The 19,900-nt window shown below is 47.0% G+C and overlaps 1 protein-coding gene across 1 annotated transcript in view; it reads right to left on the bottom strand.

The window, feature by feature from the left end:
• Window positions 1–19,900, bottom strand: part of LOC126293545 (acetylcholine receptor subunit alpha-like) — a 486,710-nt gene that overhangs the window by 123,966 nt on the left and 342,844 nt on the right. Inside the window, exons 6-7 of the mRNA XM_049986811.1 lie at window positions 8,006–8,121; window positions 1,582–1,750 (exon numbers count right to left, since the gene is read on the bottom strand). Coding sequence (XP_049842768.1) covers window positions 1,582–1,750; window positions 8,006–8,121 — 285 coding nt within the window. The remainder of the gene's footprint in view (window positions 1–1,581; window positions 1,751–8,005; window positions 8,122–19,900) is intronic.

Raw genomic sequence — 19,900 nt, 5'->3', positions numbered from 1 at the left:
AACTCACTCATCACCTAGAATCATGAAATTTGGGAAGCAGCAAGATTTCACAAGACAACTAAAGGAAGAAATTAGAAAATTATTCATTTGTAAAAATATAACACGAAAATTATTTTAATCGTTTTGTTCGACTATCTGTCTGCTCATCCATCTGTTAATACTTTTTTGTTTTCAGTAAGAGGTAAATGTAACAAGCCGAAATTTCAGTCTCACATTAAACTCTATGGTCCGCTGGCGGTGTAAAAAATGTAGGCTTGTAAGTCAATTAAAGCAGAAGATACGACCATTTATGCCACACATTTTGATACACGATTGTCAGTATTAACAATGGTAACACCAAAAAATCATCGAAATTCTCGGTTCTCGGGATGGATGAATTTATCTTCTGTACACACATTACTGGCCATTAAAATTGCTACACCACGAAGATGACGTGCCACAGACGGGAAATTTAAGCGACAGGAAAAATATTCTGTGATATGCACATGATTAGCTTTTCAGAGCATTCACACAAGGTTGGCGCAGATTCGAATCCTGCCTCGGGCATGGATGTGTGTGATGTCCTTAGGTTAGTTAGGTTTAAGTAGTTCTAAGTTCTATGGGACTGATAACCTCAGAAGTTAAGTCCCGCAGTGCTCAGAGCCAGCCAGGTGACGGTGGCATCCCTGTTTGGCGACATCGCGGTGAACGCACATTGGAAGCGTGTATTCGTCATCGCCATACTGGCGTATCACCCGGCGTGATGGTATGGGGTGCCATTGGTTACAGTTCTCGGTCACCTCTTGTTCGCATTGACGGCACTCTGAACAGTGGACGTTACATTTAAGACGTGTTACGACACGTGGCTAACCCTTTGTTCGATCCCTGCGAAACCCTACATTTCAGCAGGATAATGCACGACCGCATGTTGCCGGTCCTGCGTGGGCCTTTTTGGATATACAAAATGTTCAACTGCTGCCCTGGCCAGCACATTCTCCAGATCTCTCCCCAACTGAAAACCTCTGGTCAATGGTGGGCGAGCAATTGGCTCGTCACAATAGACCAGTCACTACTGTCTATGAACTGCGGTATCGTGTTGAAGCTGCATGGGCAACTGTACCTGTACACGCCATCCAAGCTCTGTTTGACTCAATGCCCAGGCGTATCGAGGCCGTTATTGCGGCCAGAGGTGGTTGTTCTGTGTGCTGATTTCTCAGGATTTATGCACCCAAATTACGTGGAAATAGCATAATATATCTGTCCATTGAATACCCGTTTATCATCTGCATTTCTTCTTGGTGTAGCAATTTCAATGGCCAGTAGTGTAACTAAGTTTGTAGGGAACCCTGGATGCACTGGTGCTACTCGCATTTTTATTGCATCATAATTTGAGGTAAGATCAGTGGAAACAGCGATCTGCCGACGCCTGGAACAGCCGTGCCGAGCCGGCCGCGGGGCATCTCTTCCAAATGTGACCTCCGTCAGCCGGCCGGCCCACGGCTAGAAGCCGGAACCGACCTCATGTTTAACAAACGGCCGCGCCGTCCAGACTGCTTCCTTTGCTCGTTTCCATTTGAGTGCCGCTTCCAGAGTTGCGCCTACCTTCTCTCCGCTGTCGGAGGGCAGGTAGAAGACGAGCACGGTGAGGAAGGAGATGCCCATGCACGGGATGATCAGGTTCACCGTGTAGAACAGCGTCTTGCGGCGCATCGTGATGTTGAACGTGATGTCCAGGTACGGCTCGTCGCAGCACGTGTAGTACTTCTCGTTCCTGAAACACACACACACACGTACTGCCGGCCAGCCAAACGGCACTCTGCGCTCCCTAGAACTCGGCTCTTTGTACGTCGAACCTCGAGAAATCCGATTTCTCCATAAATCTAATGAGTTAAACGTGCCTTTCAGAGGGAAAAGACCTCCTATAATTCCAGCAAATCGTGCACGCTTCCGTGCACTCGATAACTGGAAGCCATACTGCAGTTGCAGTGATTCGCCACAAGACAGCGATTTCGACCGGCACCACGAGCAGAGTGGCTCTGCTACATGAAATCAACTGCTACGATTTGCTGCAGTTGCACCTGATCTGCGTATCCCTGTCGAATACTTGCAAAAAGCGAATTTGTAAAAAAAAAGCGGGAACTGAAATTTATTTAACTTGTTTTGAAATGCATTTATCGAGAACTGCACACTACATTTTTCACTGATCCCAAGTGCCTCGTGTAAATCTTTCCAGTGGGCTAATACAACGCGTTTTACATTTTATTAGTCCACAATTTCTTTTCATTTAGTAGCCTTACTCGAACTGCAGGTGTCTACACGATTTGTTTTGCAATCTCGACCCGACAACAGCAATGTTGTCTATAATAGCACTGCTGATTATCATAACTCTTGTTACAAACTGTGTGAGGTAGACGTAGATTATACGAAATGACGAGCGACTTGAGTAGAGTCGTGTAATATATTTGTCCTAAACATTTAAATTAAAATATCTTGTTAATATTAAGGTACTGTACGTCACCCTGTTTAAAGGTTAAAAACTTTGGTAATGCCTGTAGTTCTCTCAGAACCATCAGATGGAGCGCTGTCGCTACGACTTTCCCATCACTTCCCCTGCTACAGCATAAGCTTCAAACTGTTAATTACTTGAAATACGAACTTTTATTACTTCTTGTGACAAGTCGCAACTCCACAAGCAACGTAACTTCTCAGAGCGGCTCGCGGCACTGGAATGTCCATAAATTGTAACGTGAACCGGTTACTCGACGGATCTAATCGAAACGAAACAAAACTACAGAGCCACGCTCAATAACTGGGCAAATCAGTCACAGCCGAGCAGCCATACTGCCACAGGTCACAGGCGATTCGTCGGGTTGCACGGTGTGAGCGTGTGGCTGCTATTCTGTCATTCTGCGCAACGGATTCATCTGAGATGTACCCTCTACCCTATGGCTCCTGCAAGATGCAATTTCCACCCCCACACTACTACAGAAGTCAGAGAGACGCTCCTAACGTTCTAAAGAGAAATGCCTGAAAAACTTTCAGCAATAAATATCTTCTGGAGTCGTTTCTCTGTAAGGAAATGACACAAAAATTCACAAATTCACAACATTTCTAGTGAGATACTTGGGTACTGGAGTAGTGCTAGTTAGTGTAAAACAAAACATGAAACTAACGAAAATTATTATTTAGTCTGCAAAAATTCTGAGAAATCGCAATTGCACTTTTAGTTATGAACTGAAGAATTTATTTCTGGTTTCTTTTCGGAATGTGAAGTTACCTCTTAAGGATAGGATTCCCTATGGAAATTTCTATACAAAGTTTAAGATTGTTAATGACTTGGCAGAATGGCTGAGAGCCGATCCTACTAAACTTGAACAATTATCCGTTAGAATCTTGCTAGGTACGGTGGAGGCTGTCGTGTGTGAAATTCAGTGCAGGGTACTGTTGTGGAGGAAATATGGGGCTCGCAAGAGCTGTAGTGCACAATACCGTAAGCTGCGATGATGACTGCTGTCTGCGCCGCTCGTTGCTGACAAATAAGATAACTCTCGTTCTATCTGGATTGACCTTCGACAATCAAACACTCCCAACGCCTTGATGAAGTCAGGGACTCCTATTCGCCCCTAGTCTAACTACTGGCGTAGTACACTGGTCAGATAACCAGTCCACCGTGATGCCACTCAAAAATTCGCTCGCAAGCGTTTAACTATAACTCTGTCCGTTCACACTGCACAATAAGTGTGGCGGCCAACACAGTGAACAACGCTTAATCACAAGGACTCAATATCGAGTCGCACTCCGCTTCGCTCTCGACAGAGGTGCTCTCCCAGTGAAGTACTGAGGAGAGACTTGTTCCTCGTTCTTTGAGTACACGTACGAGCGCACACGCTCTCGTTACGTGTTCTCGCTCCAAGGGTGACGACGGAACGGCCGCTCTCCACGCCAGACGTGAAGAGGTATATCTTTCGGTCTCTTCCATTACTCCTTCAGCTCAAGCCGTCAGAAATATCGTCTGCCAATCGGCACTGCTCTTCTAAAACGGGAGAGTAGCGTTTCGTTTAAGGTGAACAATCCGGAAATCTGTAGCATTAGCATTTGGCGTTTGCTGTCTCCCTGTGAAAATCTCTGAAATTGCGTGCTATGTTTGCAAAGAATGCGTAGGCTGGACGCTTCCACACAATGTAGCGGAATTTGCTTGTAAGCCAAACACGGGGTCGTTCTCCCTTTCACTCGGCTGATGTAGATAGGTTGACTCGTCCTCTGAAGGGACCAGCACCCCGGCGTGCGGTTTGCCTCTCCTGAACTAAAATCTTTTGTGACCGTCGTGTGTTGAATGTGTACATGTGTGTGTACACCAGCCTCGAGTATTTCAACCCTGGTGCGCACTTGCAATTTACTTGTTATTTTCATATCGCTTACATGAATTCATACAACACTGACTTTATCTTATCGAGTTTGGGTTCGAATGAAGTGTCTTGATGGGCGGAATACGATTGTGAGGGCGGAATATGTAAGCGATGAAGGTCAAGGGACCGCGGCGCCTTACAACGGGAATTCCGAGCGATCGGCCATCGGCGATTTGCCGAGACTTACAGAACGTGTCGTCTGAGAACACACTGTGGGGCTTTGCGGCGGATCGCTGCAATCTGTCGCTTGTTTTGTGGGCAGGGGGCATTGGGCAGAGAGGCGAGGGGGGCAGGGGGCCAAGGGGGCTGGCGAGGGCGGCAGGGGGGAGAGGGAGGGACGTTAACGCTCGGTAACGACTCTTTATCATGTGATCGAGACATCCTCCAGAATGTTTCGAAGAAGACAAAAGTGTGTGCGACGATGCACAGACTTGGCTGAAAGGCGGAACGCCGACAGTTCTTTTCTGGAAAAAGGAGACTCGGTGTTGTCAATACGAACCTATCATTTAACGACAAAATGCAGAAATTCCCATGAAGACGCTTTGACCATATAATTGACATTCGAGCAGATGTGACGTGCGAATTGAACAAAATCCCACTGAAGGACCCATCTGACAGCTTCACGCGGTTGTGTGAATGTTCTGTGCGTTGTACTCGGGGGGGAGGGGGGGGGGGGGCGAACGATGTAGAACAGCTGAAGCATTAAAACCACCCTCACCACCTTTCTTTTCTTTTAGTAATTCAGTCTCAGAACAGTTTGGACTGACTAACGGTGGGCGTGCAACTGGTTACGATGCAAATAGACACGATGTGTTCCCGGCTTTGCTCACAATAGAAAACGCGCTTAACCAAGCCAACTGGAGATCACCGAAGCAGAAAAAGTGGGTCGAGATCCAATGACTGTTAGCAGAATATGGAATCGGTGGGTTCAGGACGGTAATACGGAACGCCGTGCTGGATCCCAACGGCCTCGTATCACTAGCAGTCGAGATGACAGGCATCTTATCCGCACGGCTGTAACGGATCGTGCAGCCACGTCGCGATCCCTGAGTCGACAGATGGGGACGTTTGCAAGACACCAACCATCTGTACGAACAGCAGCATGGACTATCAGCTCGGAGACCGCGGCTGCGGTTATCCTTGACGCTGCATCACAGAGAGGAGCACCTGCAATGGTGTACTCGACGACGAAACTGGGCGCACGAATGGCAAAACGGCATTTTTTTCGGATGAATCCAGATTCTGTTTACAGCATCATGATGGTCGCATCCGTGTTTGGCGACATCGCGGTGAACGCACATTGGACGCGTGTATTCGTCATCGTCATACTGGCGTATCACCCGGCGTGATGGTATGGGGTGCCATTGCTTACACGTCTACTTCACCTCTTGTTCACATTGACGGCACTTTGAACAGTGGACGTTACATTTCAGATGTGTTACGACACGTGGCTCTACCCTTCATTCGATCTCAGCGAAACCCTACATTTCAGCAGGATAATGCACGACCGCATGTTACAGGTCCTGTACGGGTCTTTCTGGATACAGAAAAAGTTGGACTGCTGCCCTGGCCAGTACATTCTCCAGATCTCTCACCAATTGAAAACGTCTGGTCAATGGTGGCCTTGCATCTGGCTCGTCACAATACGCCAGTCACTACTCTCGATGAACTGTGGTATCGTGGGCAGCTTTACCTGTACACGCCATGTAAGCTCTGTTTGACTCAATGCCCAGGCGTATCGAGGCCGTTATTACGGCCAGAGGTGGTTGTTCCGTGTGCTGATTTCTCAGGATCTATGCACCCAAATTACGTGAAAATAGAATAATAGATTTGTCCAATGAATACCCGTTTATCATCTGTATTTCTTCTTGGTGTAGCAATTTTTTTGGCAAGTAGTGTATTTATCCCTTGTTTCGACGACGCATTTATTCCGATGCAAACGAAATTTTATGCCCCCAGTTCCCTGGTACACTCAACAATAGCAACGGCAAACATAATTCATTTTGAGCCAGTGTACTCATACAGGCGGACACCTGCGATGCCGCCTCGGTAGCGAAACGTGCCGCGTCGAATCGAATAGAGTCCTGGTGCCGGAACCCGACCGTGGCACACGAGTGCGTGTATTCTGCCGTTTCTCAGAATAATTTCACAAAACACAAAAATGTGTGGCAGCTAGCAGCAGCGGTTGCGTACACAGAGGAGTCTCACTGTACGTAGCAGACAGAACCACCGTGGCCTGCAGGTTAACTGGCAAATGTAACATTTTGTAAAACGAGAGTGTTTAAGCTGAATTCAGTTCCTTTTATCGGTGCCTCGTTAAGAGCGATTCGCCTTCTCACTGTGGCAAAAGATCATTTGCAGGCCCTGTACATAACAAATATTTAAAAAAATGTCATTCAGGTTTCACCATTAAAAGCACCGACACCTTACCTGCAGCACTCTTTCTGCAGTACGGGACATTGTCGTGAGTAGACGTGCTTCGACAAATAAACATTACAGGCGATCTAAAGGCCTGTCAGCCAGTGTGCAGCGCTTCCAGTACGCCAGCAGCGCCAGCGCGGAGACGACTGCGGTGTGGGCCTTCGCTGCACGTGCCGTACACAGCGCTGCCACCACACTTTGGAGCTACTCTTCCTCCAAACGACTTTGTAGGGTGTCACCCAGGCGGTTCCTGGCAGTCGACGTGGGGAGTACGCAGTTGAGTTCAGTTGACGATTCTCCTCGCTCGACGCCGATTGCTGCGCGACTCCGCAGTCCAAGTTCCGTCCGCTCCGAGCTTCAAGCCATCAGTCGGCCTCTGCGTCGTCACGAGTGCATCCGCCGCAGAGGACGTCGAACATTTTCCGGCTGCGTCAATGGTACCCGATTACGACAGAGTATCGTATTTAACTGAGTGACGAAGATTAGAGTAACAGTACAGACTGTACCTTCTAAGAAACTGTTACTGTGTATTGTGTCATTCTCATATCGAATCTGGACGTTCTTTTAGTCGGAGCGTTTTGTCGAACGTTCTCGATGGGTCGTGTTAGTAAAGTTCCGTTGTTGCCTCGCTACCTGATCATATACATTCATTAGCTGCGTGCATCACCCACTACAGGGCTTAACCAAGTCTGCCTACCTTCCACTGTGCGTCAGTTACTCACACCACCTAGTTTCGAGATGGTGCTCCACTGAGCTTTCAACCTTTGGCGCGTTGCCATCAGGACAATGGTGAATGTCTGAAGAAGGTCTCTACTGTGGAGTGACTTGTATAGAACTGAAGTGAAACGAGTACATCAAACTAATCAATAACGATCCGAGATACTCGTATTTTATTAGAAGAACCCTAGGGATGTATAGTGAACCTGTGAAGCGTGTAACTTACAGAACACTAGTTCGACCGATCTTCAACAGTGTTGGCCAGTCTGGGATCCTTACCAGATAGTACTGCCCAGCCCCAGTTGCAGATGCTGCATCACAGTATCGTCCACTGTCCAAGTTCCCAGAGTGCGAAGAACAACAAACATTTGCTTCCTCCCATATACATATGTATTGCAAAAAAATGGACTGAATGGATTGTTACCAACAATGGGCGCACCAGAGCTGCACTGCGACTGGAAGAGGGGGAGAGTGCGACCCACCTGACGGCCGGCACCTCGAGGATGTCCCACTCCACGGACGTGTAGAACTCGGACAGGTCGACCCCCAGCTCCACCACGTTCGAGTCCTTCACCTCGTCGATGTGCCTCAGGTCCACCTGTGAAACATCACAAGAATGCGGGTAGCGCAACTCCCGTGCACGTATATGTCGTTCCACTGTAAATGACGTCGCAGATGCTCGATAGACTTATAGGTTTTCGAGCACGTCACAGAAGATGCATTATCTCACACATCAGTGTCATATTTAAACCTCGCAGGTGTTGCAGGAATTATATTTGAGCCTTTAGACTCTCATAAATTCAAAACCTTACTCTACACTAACAAATGGTTTTCGACGTCTGACAATATAACCTAATTTTCCTTTTATTTTCAAGGGGATGAGACAAAGCAACGTGAGTATCCAGCCTCAGTTGCTATGTTTTTCTACCTCCCAAGATTTTCTACATTTGTTCCTAAAGTGTGGTAGTAGAAATATGGTACTGTAGTTAGTAATCAGTGAGCGTATAGTAATTTCGGATTCGTAAATAAACTTCTTCCCACTGAATTCTAGTACTCATTACATATTACTTGCTAATACAGTTGCAATCATCCAATTTGTTAATTATAAAATATTGTTAATTATAGAGGATCATATAGTGCGACCTAACATATTTAGTGAGGGGTAGCAAACATATTTCAGCACATTAACGAGTATCATTTGAAAGTACATGTCTCCAAATTTTCGGTAAGGTACCCAAAACCATCTGAAACTAATTATCTCCCAAATTAATTAACATTCAAGCTTTAGACTATGGTTAACTTCAGTTATAAATTATGTCAAAATTACTGTTATATTCTGAATTTTGGCGTTATCATTTTGTTGATATATTTTTTATGTTCTATTTGGCGTGTAGCAGTTTTAAATTAACTCAGTAAGTTCAATATTTTGAGGTTGATGAATTACTTTATAAAAGATGACTGCCGCAAAGCTGTGCAGAGGATTGGCCGGCAGTCTGGGCGGCGGCGGGCGCGCGCCTCTCGCCGTGGACAGCGCGCCCCGGTCCGGCAACGGACCCGCATCTATTTCCTGCAGTCGTGAGTTCAAATCATGACTTCCGTAACAGTAATTACCAGTTACTTTCGAGTACATTAGCACAGTGATTAGCGACTCCTATGAACAGTAGCTGGTTCGCAGGACAGTGTTGACGGCCTCCTTCTTTTTTTATGTCATCAGTCTTGTGACTGGTTTGACGCGGCCCGCCGCCAGTTTCTCTCCTGTGCCAGCCTCTCCACCTCAGAGTAGGCAACTGCGTGCTGTATGTGTGCCAGTCCCTGTCTTCCCCTACAGTTTTTGCCCCCACAGCTCCCTCTAGTACCGTGGAAGCCATTCCCTCATCTCTTGACACATGTCCTATCATCCTGTCCCAGTGTTTTCCACATATTCCTTTGCTCTCCAATTCTGCTCAGAACCTCCTCATTCCTTACCTCATCAGTCCCCATCATTTTCAACATTCGTCTTAAATGCTTCGATTCTCTTCTGTTTCGGTTTTCCCACAGTCCATGTTTCACAACCATACAATGCTGTGCTCGAAGCGTACGTTCTCAGAAATTTCTTCCTGACACTAAGGCCTGTATTTGATGTCAGTAGACCCGTTTTCGACAGGAATTCCGTTTTTGCCAGTGCTATCCTGCTGTTGATGTCCTTCTTGCCCTGGCCGTTATTGGTTTTTTTGCTGCCTAGATACCAGAGTTCCTGAACTTTATCTACTTCGTGACCATCAATCCTGATGTTAAGTTTCTCGCTGTCCTCAGAGTGCTCAGAGCCATTTGAACCATTTTTAAGCAACTTGGATGCATGAGCTGTTAAGCTGACTGTGTGGTAATTCTCGCACTTGTCAGCTCTTGCTGTCTTCGGAATTGTGTGGATCATATTTTTCCGAAAGTCAGACGGTAATTTGCCAGACTTATTTATACATTATACACACCAACGTGTATAGTGGTTTTGTTGCCACTTCCCCTAATGATCTCAGAAATTCTGATGGCATGTTATCGATGACTTCTGCCTTATTTGATCTTAAGTCGTCCATAGATTATTTTTGTGCACGATCTTGATTGTTTCGAGTTCTTTAAATGTATATGAGAACAGTTTTATGGTAAAATGATACGTTAAAGTTTAGCGACATGTGAATCGTTTGAACCACGGACTGTGTTGTACTTAACAATCCATGAACTAGTGCAACAAGTGAAATCTGCTGTAATGCCACCCACAACAACAACGACAACAGAGTGAGTGGCATGGCGGCGCCCTTCCGTTGCCCTCGCGGCCACTACCATACTTTCGCGCACCGTGTCGTGTGCCCGCTAGCAGCTGTCGCTGTATCCGTGCGCAGCGGCAGTATGTGTGTGTCGGAAGGGCAGTTCCTTCTCAGCTAACGAACCAGTTCTACCTTCAACTTGTGTGGGCCATCCGCAACCACAGCAGTAATAAAATGTAACAACTACAGCCGTCCTTATGATGTTATTTATTTTATGGCTACCAGTTTCGGTGGTTCAGTGCATCATGTTGAGGCCTTAGCCGACGCTAATGGTGTTAACACAACCCGTGTACACGATGCATCAGTGGCCAACATCTCTAACAGGTTTTCGCAGACTATCTTTAACAGCGGCATTTGTCTCCCCAACCGACTGAGGTGATAGTCGATGTTTGGAGCTGTTAAAGATACTCTGCGAAAACCAGTTACAGATGTTGGACACTGATGCGCAGTGTGTATACGGATGGTGCTAACCTTATTAGCGTCAGCTGAGGCCTGAAGATGGTGCACCGAAGCGCTGAAACTGGTAGCCATAAAATAAATGGCATCGTGAAGACGGCTGTAGGTGTTATATTTTATTACATAAGTGAACGGGCCAAGTCCCTTAGCCCTCCAGTGACGAGCACGGACGTGCAGACACCGCAGCAGTGGTGCACCGACGCTCGCTGAGGAACCGCCGTGGCGGCCCGAGTGCTGTGTTTTGAGTCGCACTCCCTACGGAGCCCTGGGCAGTGAGTTGGCCTCTTCAGACTCGGATTTCGTGGCAGCTAAGTGCAAGTGGCCTGCCTTTGCCAAGCCCACGACTACGTGTGTTCTTAACTCTAGAACATTGCCAGGGATCTGGAGTTAAAGCTTTCCGTTGCTCACTTTGGTCTTCTGCCCCTCTTCTGTACTTTACTTCCTTCTACGACTCAAGTAGGCAGCCGAACGTCCATTTGTTCGAAACTCAAAACTCCTCGAAGGATACTATATTTGATAAATTCGCTCTACAGAGTTTACCTGGGCCGTCTTCTCACTGCACCAGTGACTCATTGACAATTACGCAACTGCCGCGTTCTTTTCCAGCGACCCTGCCGCCAACAGCGGGCTACAAGAGTTGGCTGCTGGAGCACCTGCTGGCCGATGTGATGTTCCAGCAGAACGGGCCACCACCTCGTCTCTACGGTCCGTAAGCGCCCCTCAGTTTGTGGACGAAAAGCTTCCAGGCAGCGAGACGGGATGAGATTGTCCGATTAGGTAGCCGCCACGGCCACCTGACGTCACGTACTGTCTGCGGGGTCTGCAATGAAAACCAGTTTTTATTTACCGCTAATTTGATTTTTACTACTCATTATTTTTCGTGTCTCTGTGCACTCATCAGTCTCTTCAACAGTTACTGTAGTAATTCACTTCCGTCAGTCCAGCCACTGAAGTCCTTTCATCCTTGCTCTTGAACTTTTCTTTTAATACCTTCATTCCCTCTTCGATGTACAGATTAAACAGTAGAAGCGAAAGGCTGCAACGCTGTCTTATACCCTTTCTAATCCAATAACTTCGTTTTTGGTCTTCAGTTCTTATTGTTTTCTCTTGGTTCTTTTACATATTGTATATTAGTCGTCTTCCCTTAAGAACTTATACCTGTTTCTAAGAATTTTGATGCACCATTTTACATTGTCTAACACTTTTTCTAGTTCGACTAATCCTATGAACGTGTCTCAATTTTCAGAAGTCTCGGTTCAGTTATAAACCACAATGTTAGAACTGTCTCTCTTGTGCATTTACTTTCCTTAAAGCCAAAATGATCAACATTTAAATATTCTCTATTTTCTTTTCTGTTCTTGTATATATTTTTCTTGTCAGCAACATGGATGCATGAGATTTGACATCTTCGGGATTGTGTGGATGACATTCTTCGAAAAGTCTAACTGTACTCATCCAGTCTCATAGATTCCAGAAAAGTAACAGGAATACTCGTCTAGGCGGCATTTGGCCGATGATGTTAGACATTCCTAAGGAATGTTAGCTATACCTTCCACTTTCTTTGATCACAAATCTTCGAAAGCTCTGTTAAACTCTGATTTTGATACCGAATCCGCCATTTCTTCCAAATCTTCTTCTACTTGTTCTTCTGTGACCTCATCAGACAATTCCTACCTCTGCTAGAGGCGTTCAGCAAACGCCTATCCGCTCTCTCCTCCTGTCATAGTATCTCCTTTTCTATGATATATACTTTCGAAAATAACTCAAAATAGCGTAATTACTTTAGTAGGGAAATGGTTCCACAGCGCCTGAACGAAGCGAAGGTGGTCTTGGAGAATCCCATCCACATTTTGATTGAGACGCTCCTGCTCATGCGGAAGATGCAGATGTGGTACCTGTCTGGTCTGATTCACCACCTCCACCTCCTCTCTGTTCTGATTACCCACCTTCTCTGCCTCTCTGGTCTGATTCACCACCTCCAGCTCCTCTCCGGTCTGCTTGGCCATCCTCTCTGCCTCTCTGATCTGATTCACCACCTCCTCAGCCTCTCTGTTCAGACGTTCGCTGCCCGGCTGCGCTTCTCCGTGAGACAGGTATCGGGAGCACGACGGCACAGCAGCAACACAGAGCCACAACAAATGGCAGGTAAGTGTACTTCCAGTGTAATGTGAGACAAATGTTACAGTAAATTTGTTCTATGTATTTCGTTCGTTATTCTTAATAATATAAATGTTTAAACCTATCTGTCAAGACCACTATTTCTGCATGTCTGCGGGTACACACAGCAAGACACCTGTGTGTGGCGAAGAGTACTTTTGGTACCGCTGCCTGATCTCCCCTACCCCATTTCTTTGGGAAATTTCGCGTGCGATGAGTTGGTGAACTTGTGTATGGCACGTAATTTCCCGAATTTTCTCGCTGTGTCATTTTGTGAGACATGTGCAGGAGGAAGTAATACGTTAGCCGACTGTTTTTGGAATACGTGCTCTGGGAATGCCAGAACTAAGCCCGTGTGGGGCTGTCCGTGAGAATCAGCGCCTCCTTGCAGCGTCTCCCACTGGAGCTTGCTGAGCGTCTCCTTGACGCTCTCTCGCCGACTAGACGAGCCCGACCCGTGGCGCACGGCTCTCGGCTCGATCTCGCCTACCTCTTCTCGTGATCCTCTTTGGTGACGGTTCCAGTGTAGTAAGCAGTGCCCAAGGACGAGTCGAATGAGCGTTACGTATGCGGCGTGTGTCGTGGATGGCGTACATCTCCCTAAGACGCTTGCAGTGGATCTCAGCGAGGCCTCCGCTTTTCCTTCTATCTGCTTTGTGCTGTTATTCCACTTTAGCTGTGTCTGCGTGGTTACTCCTAGGCATTTTACGGCAGTTACTGTTGCTGTTCCCAGCTACTCTTCGCTTATAGTGCAATAGAACACCAGTGGACCTCTTCTTATAGGTAACAGTATCGTCTGTGGAAATCACCATGCCACTGCCTCGGTTTACTCCCGGAAACAGAGTTCAGCAGGTCCTGAATCGAATAGTCGACAAGCTTTTGTTAGACGAGTCTGACTGCTGTAGTGGAGGAGCTAACCGTAAAACACTCAGCTGAAGTAGGTTTCCTTAAATGATTCGTGGTTTATTATTTTGCGGAACAAAAAAGAATTCTTAAAAATTCCACTTAATGTTGAAGATATTTTCCTGTATCCAGCATAACTGTAGCCTATTTGTGCTCTGCTTTAGATAATGAGAACGGTATCCCCAACGTGCCTTTCCGAAGCTCCTTTCTTTACCACAATATTATATGGAGCAGGTACAGAGGACGCCCACACCTGGCGAAGTGATCCGCCACCTCACGCGCACAGCACAGCTGCAGAGCTCTCAGTAAACGCGCTCCGCCACTGTAACGCGGCTTCAAGTGCACGACTCGAGTCCCTGCAGTGATTTCTTCTGCTCAACCAGTCGCCGTGCTAGCACGTCTAATGAAAATATTCTTATCCTCTTTACAAATATTTGTGCTTCTGTTATATCTTTAGTTACAATAAACGCTTAGAACAATTGAGTCACTAATATGGCTCTAGTACACTATACAATAAGCGGTTCACCTCGGGTATTTGCTGACCCGTTTAAGTTATCGTAATTCGGTTTTTAAGTAAGTAAATAGTGACAACGCCCTCAGTAAATCAAGTGATGTTGGAATGCGATGTTCTTTCGCACTCGCATGTATGCATGCGCTATATCGTTCTTCTTAGCAACACACCCACTCCAGTACGGTATTTATACGCCGATACCAGGCAGTGAGAACAATAAAAATGCATTGCCCTGTACGGGAATCGCATCATGTGTGCACAAGCTGTGAGGCAGCAACGACGACGTGTGAGAGTTTGGGTCATGCCGTGACTCCTGTGACCGCCCGCGTGAAACAGGAGCTCGGAGTTCGAACCGCGCTTCCGGCACAAATTTTCACTCTTACTTTTCAAGGTTTCTTCAGTGAAGTAAAGTCGAGCGGTCCAGTCTTCAGAAAAATCTAGCATCACACGTTCACACTCTCACCGACTCTTAAGTTCAATCTGCCTCAGACAGGACGTATTCTCAGCGGCCTATCTCTGTACATCGAAGGCACTCTCCACTGACTCACTCATTCACTGTCTCATCATCGGCCAGCCCAAACCACTAAGCTTAGAAACTTGAAATTTGCAATTACCTTACACTGTAAAAATGAATTTTTCGATATTCCACCTCTAAAGCTATGAAATAGCGGATGAAGGGCATTTTTAAAATATGTCGCCATTAAAGCAATTTTGAAGGTAGGGATACGAGAATTGGCATTTAGTTTCTCGGTCAGAAATAAAGAAATCCATGTTTGAGCATTTTTGAAAATTAAGCCCCTAGCAGAGTGAAATAATGGGTGAAATTTGTTTTTGAAAATAAATCTGTATTAAAGAAGTAATAAAATATTTTTAAAGATACATTTACGAAAATTGTTATTTGACTTCTCGGTTCCAAATAAAAAAAAAAAAGAAACGTAGTTCAGTGTTTTTGGAAATTCAACCCATAAGTGTATGAAATAGGCGATGAAAATTTCTAAGAAAAGGATGGTTAGTTGACTGATTTGGGAGAGGGGACCAGCCATATCATCGATTCCATGACATAAGATGGCAGAAATCAAGGGAGGAACAACATAAACAGCAAACAAACAGGAAAAAGGGGCGTCATGGCAGCAGGAAGACAAAAGAACAAAAGGGGGTGGGCAGAGCAGGGGTGCCCCAGAAACGCTACACGCAACGGGGCTCCAGCACCACCACCGACCTATCCCGACACCCACACCATACCATTATCACGATGCTGTGGGGACAAGGGGAAGAAGACACAAGTAAAGAGGGAAAACCGGCACAACAGACCAGAGAAAATGTAGGGACAAGACTGGGAGAGCTTGGGTGACGTGGAGATAAGGTCAAGGCCGCTATAACTAACGCCTACGCTAAATGAGGGACTCAAATTCCAGAGGAAAATTCAAGGAATTATACCTGAGAGCACAAACCACTTCTGTGAAGATAAATGAGGGCAGACGTAACCGTGCGAGGGTCGTCCACTAACATCCGAGACGAGGAAGTCGGGAGGTCATATTTACTGCAAAGGTCCAAAAGGAGGGAGCAGTCCAGCAAAACATTGATCACCATGAGCGGAGCCCTCCAACTAGAGTGGGCTCATTGCAGAGTGAAACCCCGTGGGTCGACCTACTATGGTCCATACGAAGACGGCAGACAATGATAGATTCCCACCAGGAGAGGCAGAGGGAAGAACCCCATGTGGTGTGAGTCTCCTTGACTGTGCCGAGTTTATTAGACAGTGGGATAGCCTCCAAAGTGTCAACCCGCTATTGAAGAACAAGGGATTTGATGTAAAGCTGCAGATCTGCTCCCAGAGGGGTCACAGAGAATGGGGGGGGGGGTGTAGGTGGTCACCCCCCCCCCCCCCCCCGCCCTCAGCGAGATGAAAGCCAGTTCTTGTGATCTGGGATACCTACAGGGCTAGGAACCCAAAAAAAGTCAACCAGGCAAGCAGTATCGCTAAGATCAGCAACAAGGTTACAGATGGCAGAGATCATGAGGTGGCAGGAAAACACCGAGATATAGCCTGAGGGGACTCATTGAGTCCGTACACAACAAAATACGTGGGTGGGGGGGGGGGGGGGGAGGTGGAGAACCGTTTTATAAAACAGAGGGCCCAATAGATAGTCATCAATTCTGCAGTAAACACCCCAAAAATGGTTCAAATGGATGTGAGAACTATGGGACTTAACATCTGATGTCATCAGTCCCCTAGAACTTAGAACTACTTAAACCTAACTAACCTAAGGACAAAACACACACCCATGCCCGGGGCAGGATTCGAACCTGCGACCGTAGTAGTCGCGCGGTTCCAGACTGTAGCGCGCAGAACCGCTCGGCCACTTCGGCCGGCAAACACCCCACATGTGGCATTGTGTTCCATGCCAATAGAAGATGTAAAGGCATATGTCACATTAGCAGGTTTAGTGCCATCGGTGTCAAAAATAATGGCGTCCTGAACCTCCCATAAGAGCATTCAGAGAAAACAATGAAATGCCATTGGAGCAGACTCCAGAAGAGATCCAGCCGAATCAGTGGCCAAGGAACTAATCAAGGGAGGAGTGTTCGGGAGAGAACATGGGGAAGAGATCAAGGAGGGAAGTCACAGTGAAGAGAAGCGAGGCAGAGCCCAAACAGTAAACCCACCCGAGGGTGGGAAAAGAATGGAACAGGAGGGCTGAGCAGGAGAACAGTTGGTAGTAATGGCATAAGAAACAAGGGGCTGCGACTGCGACTGCCCAGCATCAACCAGAAGGCTGTCGACAAGACTGGTGTGAAAGGCTGGTGGCTAAAGATATACCACAGTGGTGGACCGGGTCCAAGAGCGGAGTGTGGAAGGAGTAGTTGGTCCATAAACTTGACAACCACAGTCCAACTGAGTAAAGATTGAGAAGGGTCGAATGGTCCGTGCCGAAAAAGCTGTGGGCAAAGAAGCAAAAAACAATGAGTTTTCACAAACAGTCAACCTTTCGATGATGAATATGTGGCAACCGAGTAAGACTGATGTCAAAAAGAAGACCCAAGAAACGGAACAGGTGTCGGGCATCGAGGTAGAGCTCCAGTTTTGGATGGACGATAGTATGGCGACAGAAATGCACCACCCTGGACTGACCGGGAGAGAACCGAAAACCGTGCAAGAGTGTCCACGTGGAAGTGCGCCAGATGGCACCTGGAACTGTCGTTCCACAGAGTCCGCCGAGTGGGCGCTAGCCCAGATACAGAACCATTCACATACAGAGTGCGAGTGACCAACCATCTGGCACAGGCCACGTGTCTATTAATAGTGGTTAGAAAAAGGAGGACACTTGCTACGGAGCCCTGTGGAATGCGATTCCCACGAGCCTGTGGGGAGCTGCGAACAGTGGCAATCTAGACTCTGAACGAGAAGTGGGACAGGGACTGGAGAATAAAAATTGGAAGGGTGCCCCAAAGACCCCATTTGTGGAGCGTAAGGAGGATGTGATGGCGCCGAGCTGTGTCGTACGCCTTACGAAGGTTGAAGAAAACTGTGACAAGCTGGCGGCAGTGAGGAAAGCCCTGCAGAAGCAGGCGATCGATCGAAGACTGTCCCTCCCGAAAGCCGCACTGGTAAGAAGACAAAGGTCCTGAGGTTCGGAGACCCAACTGAGCTGACGAACCACCGCCTGTGTTAGTAACTTGCAGGGGACACTGGTCAGGCTGATAGGCCGGTAACCGTCACGGAACGACGGTTCCTTGCCACACTTAAGGACACGAACCTGAATATTGTCCCTCGATTGGTAGGAGAAAATGCCTTGGAGCCAAGTACTGTAAAATACGTGGAGGAGGTAGTGGCGTTGAGGAGGAGCTGAAGCAATTTGTAATGAATCGTGGGAAGAAGCCTGAAAAGGGGAAGGTCGAGCTCACTGTTTTTGGAGGAGGAAGCTTGATAGGAGGCTGTCACGAAACGAGCCGCGAGGTGTTCCGTGAGAACTGCCGGATCTGTACGGAGGCCGCGTGGAAGGGCAACGCCCTCGAGAGTGCCGCTGAGTGCCGCGGAGTGAAGCTCATACCCGTGGCGAAGGGGCAGAAGGACCTAGAGAGCAGACGAAGCTCTCCCAGCGCAGCCGCCCGCTCCGCCTGGTTAAATAACGGGCTCTGGCGCGAAGAGGTGTGGAGGCAGCGAGAGCAGCGGAGGACGTGCAGGGGCGGCGGTTAGCGACGAGAAACTGCCGCGCCCCGCCGCGGAGCTTGCCAGACAGATCGCGGACGACTTCATCCGTGCAACCTGACACAGAAGGTGGAAACACGACCTATTTTTAAGAATATATTTCACTGTATTAAAATGAGCTAAATCTATGAAGACTGGTATCTCAGTTCTCGGTTGGATGAAAAAAAAAAAAAAAAAAACGTGTTAGGGGATGGAAGTTTCTATGGCAATATCACCACAGAAACGAAAAAGTCACGATTAACAGAAAATTTGAACTCCAGCTATCACAATCGCTTTACAGTTACAAGTACATTCGGAAAAGACTATGCTTGTACGGCCTTCATTTGCGTCAAAAGTTTAGAATTTGTTCAAATTTGTGGACATAAAAATTCGATTAAAGACAAATAAAAAATATCTGTGCAGCCCGTACAGTGTGCGTAAGCTAAGCAGCAGGCACTACGCTAGTGGCGTACGTTGCTTACGCTCAGATTTTCGTGATTTTCAAATGTTGCATCATCGATAAAGATGTAAGGAGGAATCTACAGTGCTCAAGTTACATCAAAACCGAAAGACAGAACTGCACGGATCTTGTGCGACTGCTCCGGTCTGCCTGTTGCTGAAGCGACACACGAGGCGGATGGAAGCTGTCTGCGCGCACACCGTGTACGCCGGCGGCCATTCGCGGCTGCCGCGTGGATTACGAGCAGCAGCTGGCGAAACGTCGCTTCTCTCGTAGCACACGCACTTCTCGTGCTTTGCGCGGTTCTCCAGAACACTTCCAGTGACAAGTTTTGGTACATTCGCTGACTCGTCTTTCTCGCTGTACACCGTCGACCGAGATACCTCGTACGCGTGGGTTGCATCTGCAGTCTTCGTAAAGAAATAGCTCGTGTACTTTCTCTCGGTTGGTGAAAGACAATTACTTTTCCTTTAAACTAACGAGAAGTCGCCACACAGAACGAGAGAGACATTATTTTCTGCTGTGCCTGCTTCCACACTGTCTGACGTGACTTACTGCCTTATTTGAGTATGAAGTCACCAACTTCCGCATAACGCAGCAATCTCTTTCATGTTCGAACCATAAATATTGTAATAACTCCAAAACTATTAACTGGTTTTTGAAGACTGAAACGACGTTGAATTCGTATCTTTTAGAAGTAAGATACTAATAGCATATATTCTACTGTTACATTTGAAAAATAAAGAAAACAAACAGATACCGATATCTCTGTAATCATTATAGCTAAGAAAAGAGAGAGTATACGTCGCTTTGTGAAGACTATCTCAGAATTCATATGGCTGAATACTATATTAGGATACATTACACGGCTGCGATACTACCTGAGTGGAAGTTTATCTGAAGCAC

The sequence above is a fragment of the Schistocerca gregaria genome, chromosome 10 (genome assembly GCF_023897955.1).
Source record: "Schistocerca gregaria isolate iqSchGreg1 chromosome 10, iqSchGreg1.2, whole genome shotgun sequence".
In the NCBI taxonomy this organism is placed as follows: domain Eukaryota; kingdom Metazoa; phylum Arthropoda; class Insecta; order Orthoptera; family Acrididae; genus Schistocerca; species Schistocerca gregaria.
The sequence above is the reverse complement of the archived record's forward strand: the minus strand, read 5'-3'. Positions and strand labels throughout refer to the sequence as shown.